The sequence below is a fragment of the Struthio camelus genome, chromosome 18 (genome assembly GCF_040807025.1).
Source record: "Struthio camelus isolate bStrCam1 chromosome 18, bStrCam1.hap1, whole genome shotgun sequence".
In the NCBI taxonomy this organism is placed as follows: domain Eukaryota; kingdom Metazoa; phylum Chordata; class Aves; order Struthioniformes; family Struthionidae; genus Struthio; species Struthio camelus.
In genome coordinates, this window is record NC_090959.1 from 19,467,993 (window position 1) to 19,477,289 (window position 9,297).

At 72.7% G+C, this 9,297-nt stretch overlaps 1 protein-coding gene across 1 annotated transcript; it reads left to right on the forward strand.

Annotated features, from left to right (window-relative positions):
* Positions 1-2,291: 2,291 nt before the first annotated feature.
* CD40 (CD40 molecule) lies at positions 2,292-8,462 on the forward strand. Its single transcript, XM_068911990.1, has 9 exons — positions 2,292-2,490; positions 4,364-4,445; positions 4,968-5,093; positions 5,180-5,323; positions 5,482-5,581; positions 6,492-6,553; positions 6,864-6,962; positions 7,357-7,382; positions 7,677-8,462. Exons 1-9 carry the CDS (start codon positions 2,443-2,445, stop codon positions 7,830-7,832), a joined length of 843 nt encoding a protein of 280 aa, XP_068768091.1. The 5' UTR covers positions 2,292-2,442; the 3' UTR covers positions 7,833-8,462.
* Positions 8,463-9,297: the final 835 nt, after the last annotated feature.

Consider the following 9,297-nt stretch of genomic DNA (forward strand, 5'->3'; position numbering starts at 1 on the left):
CCCCGGTCCCGGCCCCGGCCCCGCCCCGCCCCGCCCGCCCGCCCCCGCCCGCCCCCGGCCCCGGCTCCGGCCCCGCCGCCCGGAGCCCGGAGCGTCCCCTGCCCTCGGCTGCCGGCCGGCGGGGCCGCCGGGCGGGGGGTCTCCCCGCCGGGCCCTGCTGGCCGCGCCGGTGGCGCCGGGCTGCCCGCGGGAGCGAGGGCCCGGGGCTGCGGGGACTTCCCGGGCCGCTCCCTGCCGGCCGGCCCAGAAATCCCCGGCCGCCGCCGCCCTGCGCCCTCCTCGCTCCCCTGGGACCGCTCGGGCTTTCGAGCCCGTCAGTTTTGGGAAACGACGGCGGCGCGGGGAATCCGGGGCGCGCGGGAGCGGCGGGAGGCCGTGGGGCTGCCCTCGCCGCCCCGGCCCCGGCCCCGGTGTGGGGCCGTCGCCCCCGGCAGCCAGGCTCGGGCGCGGCTGTGCCGCCCGGCGAGGAGCCGGCGCCGGGCAGCGCGAGCGGTCGGACCAGGGCCGGACTGGCACGGGGCGACCGCGGGCCGGGCAGCTGTGTTGCTGCGGGGCTGCTGTGTGGGGCGTGACGGTCACAGTGTGGCCCTGGGGCAGGACGTGGCGGTGGGATGGGACACGGCCATGGGGGGGGATGTGGTGGTGGGATGGGACATGACTGCAGCGTAGCCATGGGATGGGAGCTGGCGGTGGGACGGGATGTGGCCACAGTGTACCTGTGGGATGGGACGTGGCAGTGGGACTGGATGTGGCCATGGGATGGGACATGGTGGTGTGATGGGACATGGCAGTGGGACAGGACATGGCGGTGTAATGGGTCATGGCCATGGGATGGGACATGGCGGTGTGATGGGTCATGGCCATGGGATGGGACATGGCCAGAGCATAGCTGTGGGACAGGACGCGGCAGTGGGACGGGACGTGGTGGTGTGATGGGACATGGCTGCAGCGAGGCGGTGGGACGGGACGTGGTGGTGTGATGGGACGTGGCCGCAGCATGGAGGTAGCATGGGACATGGCTGTGGGATGGGACATGGCTGCAGCACAGCTGCAGGGAGGCTCCGTGTGACTGCGTGTGGGGCACGGAGGGATTCAGAGAAAGCCCGTTTCCTGCCTGGCCACTCACCATGAACTGGAAACAGGAACTCTGGGAAATTCTCCAAAGCAAGGAAATGAGTCTGGAAGTTCCCTGGGGATTGCTCTGGGGAATCCTCGGCAGGGCAGACCCTGCGGCAGCACCCGGCCCCACAGCACTGCTGCCCCTTCCATGTTCGGGGCTGACGTATTTCTGGGGACTCCGTGCGGATGCCGGCCCTGTGGGGAGGGATGGGGGCCACCGTCCTGAATTACCCTTGGGAAACTGAAGTGAAACCTTGAACTTCTGCCTCCAGAATAAGTTAGCAGGGCCAGCACAAACACTTTCCTCCGCGTGGCCCACCGGTGAGTCCTGCCCTCAGCCGCGCACCCGGGCGAGGTGCGGGCGGCCCGGCAGGCACATGGAGCGGGCAGGGAGCTGGGCGCACAGCCGGGCCCGGGTCCTCACGCAGAGCCACCACGGGAGGAACCGGCGGGTCCGACCCCGGCTGCTCCCTGCTGCCCCGGGCAGGGGCGATGCCGGGCCAAGCTGCCGGGCTGGTGCCCTGCAGGGTCGGCGGCAGGATGACTGAGGCGGGTGCGCGTCCCGCTGCGCCGGTGCTGCCGCGTGCCGGCCGCGTGGCTCTCCGGGCTGGGGTGCGGGGCCAGCCGGGCACGGCGAGCCCTGCGGGGTCTGTGCCAGCGGGATTCCCCTGCCCGGGGACTCCCTGGCTGCTCTTCCGCTGCTCTGCGCGGCCAGCGGAGCCTGGCGCCGGGGCTCCCCGCCGCAGCGCCGCTCACTGAGCATCACCGGGCAGACCAGGGCTGAGGGCACGGGCGCTCCTGGGGCCCGGCGAGCCGGCACCCGCGGGACACCGAGGTGGGCAGGAGCACGAGAGCGGCGCTGGGCAGGAGGGCTCCCGTCATCTCGGTGCAGCGGGCTCTGCCGCCCCTGCCCGTCAGACCCGGGGGGACAGACCCGTCGCCCCCTGCTCTCCGCCCCGAGCAGGGCTCTGCCCTACGTTCCCGGGGGCCGGGGCTCGCCGCCCCGCGGGGACCGGCCGAGGCCGCGCGAGTGGCTCCCGTTGGTGGGACCCGCCGGGCAGCCCCGGCCGGAGCGGGCTGCACCTCCCGCCCGCGGTGCCGGCCCCTCGACGTCCCACGCCGGGGAAGTCCCCGAGGCGAGCGGCTGCCGCCTGAGCACGCCCGCCACTGCGAGGGGGCGTTGGCAGCAGCCTGCGCCAAACAGCGTGTGCTCCGCGAGCCGAGGATGGGCGGCCCTACGTCCCCTTCCTGGGCGGAAACGGGCCGAGGCGTTATTACGGACTGCTCCGCCGCCCCCGCAGCGGCTGCGGGACGCTCAACGCCATGAAGCTGCTCGGACTCCTCTGGCTCCTCTGCGCGGTGCTCTGGGGCGTAAGTGCTGCTTCCCGCCCAGGCTGCGCACCGGCGCCGGCGGCCCCTTCCCACGGCGGCCGGCCGCGGCCCGCGGGGACCGGGCCGGGGCTGGGCAGGGCCGGGCGGCTGCGCGGGGAGCGATGCCGGGCTGCCCCTGCCCGCCCGCTGCGGGGGGAGCGATGCCGGGCTGCCCCTGCCCGCCCGCTGCGGGGGGAGCGATGCCGGGCTGCCCCTGCCCGCCCGCTGCGGGGGGAGCGATGCCGGGCTGCCCCTGCCCGCCCGCTGCGGGGGGAGCGATGCCGGGCTGCCCCTGCCCGCCCGCTGCGGGGGGAGCGATGCCGGGCTGCCCCTGCCCGCCCGCTGCGGGGGGAGCGATGCCGGGCTGCCCCTGCCCGCCCGCTGCGGGGGGAGCGATGCCGGGCTGCCCCTGCCCGCCCGCTGCGGGGCAGAGCGCGCAGCGCGGGCGGCAGCGCGGGGGCCGGGACCGCGGCACGGCGTGACACCCCGGCCAGGGCCGGCCCGGCCCCGCAGGGCTTTCCAGGAAGGCAGCGCCGGCCGCGGCGCCCTCGGGCCGCCCGTCCCTGCCCCGTGGGCCGTCCCGCGGGAACGCTCCCCGCGCCGGGCCGGGAGGCGCTGGGGGTCGGGCAGGACCGGCCGAGGCCAGCGCCGCTGCCGCCGCGCTGGGAAAGCCGTAAAGGAAATCCTGGCCGGGAGCCCTGCGCCCGGCTCTCGCTTCGAGACACAAAAGTTTATTGTTCCTCATTTTTGTGGCTGGGAATTTCCCAGCAAGCGCTCAGCTTCTCGGCACCCTCCCACACGCGCTCGCCGCGCCGTGCCCCCGGGACCCCCACTGCCCGTGCCCGGCCGGTCCCCGTCCCGGCGCCGCTCTCTGCCCGGGGAGCGGGCGCCCCGACGCCCCGCGGACCCGGCGCCGCTCTGCCGCCAGCCCGGTGCTGCCCGGTCGGGGCGCAGCCGCGCTGGGCCGGGGCGCCGAGCGGCCGAGCCCCCGGCACAGGGCGCACGCAGCCCGGCACGCAAAACGGCGCGGGCCTGAGAGCCCCTTTCGGTTCCCTTTCCTGCTACGCAAGAGAAACGCAGGGTGTCGGGCTCCCTCGGGGCCGGTTTCCCTCCGCCGGCCGGGCGCCCGACGCCAAACCTCGCGGCGCCCCCAGCCCCTTTGCCTCCCTCCGCCCCTCGGCGGAGCAGCCCCACGGGACCCCCACGCCGGCCGCGGCGCCCCTTGCTCCCGGCCCTCCCCCAGCCTCGGACCCCGCGGCCCCGCCGGCCCCTCCGTCCCCTCCGCCCGGGCTGGCGCCCACCCGGCTGGGAACGGCCACCGGGCTGGGGCTGCCCCGTGCCGGGCCGGCTCCCCCGCGGGCCGCTCCACTCCCTCCCGCGGCCAGGCTGGCCCCAGGGCTGAGCCCCGGGGTCAGGGGCTGCTCCTGCCTCCCCCGCTGCCTTCCCCTGCCCGCGGGGAGCGAGGCAGGGCTCTGGCCGGCTTCGTGCCCACCAGGCGCCGGCCCAGGGCTTCGCTGCCCCTCGGAGCCGAGCGCCGGGAAGGGGCAGGGGACGCGCGGTTGGCGCTGCTGCCCCTGCCCGGGAGCGCAGGCTGTTGGCAGCGGCGGGGCGCAGAGCGCTGTGCAGTCACCACCCGTTAGGAAGTGTGGGGAAACATTGCACCGGAATTGCTGCCATCCCACTTCAAACGGCGCACTGGCGGCAGGCGGCGGCGCAGCCGGCTCGGCTGCGGTCTGTGGTTAGAGCGGCCCCGGGAAGGGGCTGCAGGACCGCCTCGCCTCGGGACGCGGGCGCAGCGCTGGCCGCCTGCGGGAGCCAGGCTCCCGGCGGGCACCGGGGAGCAGCGCGGACTCCCAGGCCTCTTCTTTTCCAGTGCTGGCAGCCTGTCGACACCGTAAAATGCTCTGAAAAGCAGTATGAGCACAAGGACAAGTGCTGCAACCGGTGCCAGCCAGGTACGGAGACCCTTCCCCTTCGGGTGAGCCCCCGAGCCCGGGCCGTGGCCGGGACCCGGGCGCCTGGTCCCCGCTTGAGCCCCGGGCCGGCTCCAGGGTGGCCAGAGCCGCCTCACCCCATCGCCGGCCGCAGCCCACAGCTTCGCTTGCGTTTCGCCTTCGTGCCAGAGCGGCTGGGGACCTCACGGGACCCTGATAGACCCTGGACCTGCCCCATCTCGCTCGCGCTGCCTGTGCTCCCGCGGCCCGCAGCACCCGGCGGCCCGGGCAGCCTGCAGGCAGAGCGCTCCCGCCGGCGCCGCACCCGCTGCCAGCTCCCTTCCCGGGCCGTTCCCCAGGCCTTGGCCCACGGAGAGCGCGGACGGCCCTCCCGGCCCTCCCGCTGTAGCCCCCGGCGCCGCCAGCCGCCGAGCCCACGGCCGGAGCAGCGCCCGGCCGGCCAGCCGCAGCCGCCAGCGCCCCCCCCGCGTCCTGCCGGCAGAGCTGTGGCGCTGCCCCCCCCACAACCAGCCTCGCTTGCAGGGAAAAAGCTGGTCTCCGAGTGCAACGGCACGGCGGAGTCCCTCTGCGACGCCTGCGAGAGCGGACACTACCAGCAGGGCTGGACCAAGGAGAGGCACTGCAACCCGCACGACATCTGCGAGGACAGTGAGTGTCCCTGCGCCCGCGGCTGCGCCGGGGCGGTCGCCCGCGTCCCGCTGGTGCCTCACCCCCGTCTTGCTCCTCCCGCCCAGACGCCGGCCTCGTGGTGAAGACGGAAGGGAACGCCACGCACAACACGGTGTGCCAGTGCCGGGCCGGCATGCACTGCTCCGACGCCAGCTGCCAGACCTGCGTGGAGAACCCGCCCTGCCAGCGGGGCGCTGGCTTTGTGGCAGGTGAGACGGGCCCGCTCCTCCCCTCTCCGCTGGACCGGGAGAGGGGTGTGCCGCCAGCCGGGTCCTGCTGGCAGAGCTTCGGGAGAGCTCCGGCCTCGCCGCCCTCGCCCCAGCCCGCGGCCCCGTTCTGACCTGCCGCAACCCCTGCTCCTTTGCAGCCAAGGCCGCGGCCCGGACCTCGTCCCCCTGCGAGCCCTGTGCCGAAGGCACCTTCTCCAATGTCTCGTCTAAAACGGAGCCGTGCTACCCCTGGACAAGGTACAGCCCCGCACCCCGTCCCTGCCTGTGCCCATCTCCGCGAGCACGTCCCTTGCTGCCAGTGACTTTTGGGGCCGCGAGGGCCCCATGGCTGGGATGCTTTTTGGGGGGGCAGCATCAGGCTGGCATGGGGCCGGAGAGAGGGGAGCAGCAGCCGTGGGCACGGCGAGGTCGGGGTGGCGCAGCCGAGCTGGAGGCAGACACGGGGGCGCTTGCACCGTCCCTCAGTGCCAGTGCATCATGCTGGGGGCCCAGCATGGGCCGCAGCGTGAGGGGCTGCGGAGACCCCCATCCGGCACGGCTCTCCCTCCTGGCACACTCCCTGGCTGCAAAAATTGGGCTGAGGCACCAGCCGTCTCTGCAGGGAGCGGGAGCCTGGCGTCGAGGATGCCGCGGGCTGGCAGAGCTCCCCTGTCTTTAGGAAGCTGCTCAAGGGTTAATTGCACTCCCTGACAGAAGCCTGTGCCTTGTTTCCAGGCTGAATTAGTCTCGCTTCAGCTGCCAGCCATTGGATTTCACTTTGCTTTTATCTGTGCCCAGAAATTACCTCCCTGTGGAGCCACTTGTAGCCTGTCATCAAGTTGTCTCCAAACCGTTCTGGAATAGCTAAAGTGCCCAAGGCCCAGGGCATCACGGCCAGGGCAGGGTTCAACCCCGTTCCCTCCTCTGCCTCCTCCCTGAACACGTCCCCATCTGCAGCAGCTCCTGCATCCCGGTCCGGGACCCTGGAGCGGGACGTGCTGTGCCCGGCCGGGAGCCCCAGCCACGAGCCCCCTCCGGAGCCCCGCGACTTCGTCCCAGGGCGCTTTCCCACGTGCCCCAGTGCTCCGCCAGCCCCGGCCTTTTCCCCGGGAGCTCCCCGCACGCTCAGGCTCCTGCCGTGCTCACAGGGTCTCGTTCTTGTCCGCAGCTGCGAGGAGAAAGGGCTCGTGGTGAAGGTGAAGGGGACGAACACGTCGGACGTGCTCTGTGGTGAGTGCGCGGTGCCCAGGCTGGACGGCACTGGCAGGGGATCGCCCGGGACGCCGGCTCCGGCGGCGAACGCTCCCCACGGCACCCCGCTGCACGGCCAGCCCCAGCGCTCGGGAACCTGGCCAGCCTGTGGGTGCTTCTGGGAGACGAGCGTCTGACGTTACTGCCGGCGTCACGTCGTGCTGCTCCTCCCCGTCCCCGTGCGGGATCCGCCCGGCACTCGGCCCGGAGCCGGAGCGCTCAGGGCGCTCGGGGGCCGGGAGCACGTGCCAGGGCGCTCGCAGCCACGCTCACCTCTCGCCCTCCGCAGAGTCGGGCAGGCGCTCCTCGCTGTCGGTGCTGATCCCCATCACCGCCGCCATCGTCACCTGCCTTGTGGGCATCTGCATCTACTGCCTGGTCCACAAAGGTGAGAGCTGGGACATGGCGAGGCGGTGCCTGCTGCATGCCGGGCCGAGCAGCCCACGCCAGGGGGATGTCGGCAGCTCTGCCGAGACCCAGGCAGCCCGTCTGGGGACCCCACCGGCGCACTGCTGCTTGGAGCCCATCACCCGGCCGGCTCAGTGGGTGCCGGCCTCACACGCAGCGGTCATTGCTGCAGTGGGGCTCTCGAGGTGCCCGCGCACGGCAGTCCCGCTGCCAGCAGGCTCGTTTGCACTGCTGCAGCCCAGCTTTTGAGGTGCCCGCGCATGGGGGGTGCAGGCCAGCTCCCCTGCAACACCCAGCGTCTGCGTGGCACCAGTGCTGGAACACGGCGGGATGCTCCCCTGACCATCGCCTTCTCTCTCCCTCTTTCCACCCAGATCCCAGGCGGCGGGTGCAGGAACAGGTGAGTCAGCCCAGGGGATTGGGGTCCCCCCCGGGCAGGGCCGGGGACGTGCCAGCTGCTGGGGCTGGGGACCGGCAGGGGCCGGGGCTGTCTCAGGCCTGCCCGGCTGGGATGAGACGAGGGCTGGAGCAGCCCAGCGATGCCGCTGGCAAATGCTGAGACAGGAGGGGACCAGGGCAGGATGAGGCCCTGCCCTGCCGCGGGAGCGTGGCAGGAGCCTGTGCAAAGATGTGGCCCAGAGGTGGGTCTTGGCTGCCTGCCCCTGCCCCTGACCCTACCCCTGTCCCCGCACAGATAGAGGCTGGGAAGCCCAAAGAGCTGATGGATGTCCGGCAGCCCACGGAGGAGGGGGAGGATGTCTTCCCTGTGCAGGAGACCCTGCTGGGGGGCCAGCCCGTGGCCCAGGAGGATGGCAAGGAGAGCCGCATCTCGGAGCAGGAGAGGCTGTGAGGGCGCAGGTGCTGCCTCCCCCAGGAGCACAGACTGGGGCCAGCTCCGTCCTCGGTCCCTTCTCCAGCCAGGGAGGAAGGCCAGCATCCGGCCTGGCTGCAGACGGCGTGACAGTGCAGGAGACCACGGCACAACCATGGGAACGCTGTAGCAGAGCCTGGTCCAGCCACCCACCCAGGGGTGCCACGGCAGAGCAAAGCTCCGCTGCCAGTGCGAGGATGCAAGAGCACAGCCAGAGCTGGCTACCTGCCTGGGAATGCCATGGCAGAGCACAGCACGGCTGTTTGCATGGAGACCCCCGTGGCAGAGCCCAGTCTACGTGACCACGTGGGCCCGCCACGGCAGAGAGCGCTTGGCTGCCCGTGCAGAACCGCCGCGGCAGAGCACAGCTCGGCTGCCTGCGTGGCGATGCCCCAGCAGAGCCTGGTCCAGCGACTGCGTGGGGATGCCCGGCAGAGCCCAGCTCGGCCCTGCGGCTCTGAGCGAGCGGTGCAGATGGGGTCCGGCCCCGTTGCTGCCTGGGGCAGGGCAGCAGCCCCGTGTCAGCGTGCCTACCCAGGGGCCGGGCGTGCTGTGCTGCCCCGGCACAGACAGGCTGGTTAGGGGAGAAATACAAGACTTGCTGTCCCACACCTGTCCTGCAGCCTGTCTTTTCCTGCTGGTTGTTAAGGCTAGGGCAATCTGGCAGGGAAAAAGCATGGGATGGGCAGGAAGGCAGGTACAGACGCCCTTTGCACCTAGCCAGCACTGCTCCCTGCCCAGCCCCAGGACGGCAGTGCTGCAGCTGGGGTTGCAGCACCCCCGGCAGCTCCGCAGGGCTGGGAAGGGCAGAGGCGCAGCAGGAGCAGACGCTGGCTCTGCTGCTGGCCTGCCTGCCGGGACGCCCCTTCCCGTGTCCTGCCGGAGCCGCCGCGACGGGTGCAAGGTGGCCGCGTTTCTCCAGGAGATGGTGCTGCCACCACGCCACAGCTCCCAGCTCGTCCCTGCACAGCATTCTGCTGCCAGCCGGCCTGGCAGAGCCTTTCCCGCCTGGGCTGGGCAAAGGGAGGGGACGGCCCCTGCCAGCTTCCACAGGGGCTGCGGGGAGGCCGGAGCAGCCTGCAGCCGAAAGCATGGTGCTGTCAGCATGCGATGACACGCGGAGCTCGCACGTGCCTGGCGCTGCCGGGGCAGACCCGTGCATTGGCGCTGCGAGCCCCCGGCACACTGCCCGCAGCCCTGCGCGGCCCAGGCAGGTCAGCGTGCTGCCGTCCTGCTCAGCCTCCAGCCTCGCCAGCCTGCAGGCGCGAGCTGGAGCACGGGTCGCCTGGCAGTGCCGGGGAGGTCTGGGGCTCTGGCCTTGCCGTGCTGCTGCATTGCATCCTGCTCCCCCTTCCTCATCCCTAGCCTGCAAACGAGTGAGAGCCAGGGCAGATGCACCCCGATTTTGGCACCCTGCGGGTACTCTCCCTTGCTAGGGACCCCA

Coding starts and splice junctions, on each gene's coding strand:
- CD40 (XM_068911990.1), top strand. CDS start 2,443: ATGAAGCTGCTCGGACTCCTCTGGCTCCTCTGCGCGGTGCTCTGGGGC. Junction 5,094..5,179: donor GCACGACATCTGCGAGGACA/GTGAGTGTCCCT, acceptor CCTCCCGCCCAG/ACGCCGGCCTCGTGGTGAAG. Junction 5,324..5,481: donor GGGCGCTGGCTTTGTGGCAG/GTGAGACGGGCC, acceptor GCTCCTTTGCAG/CCAAGGCCGCGGCCCGGACC.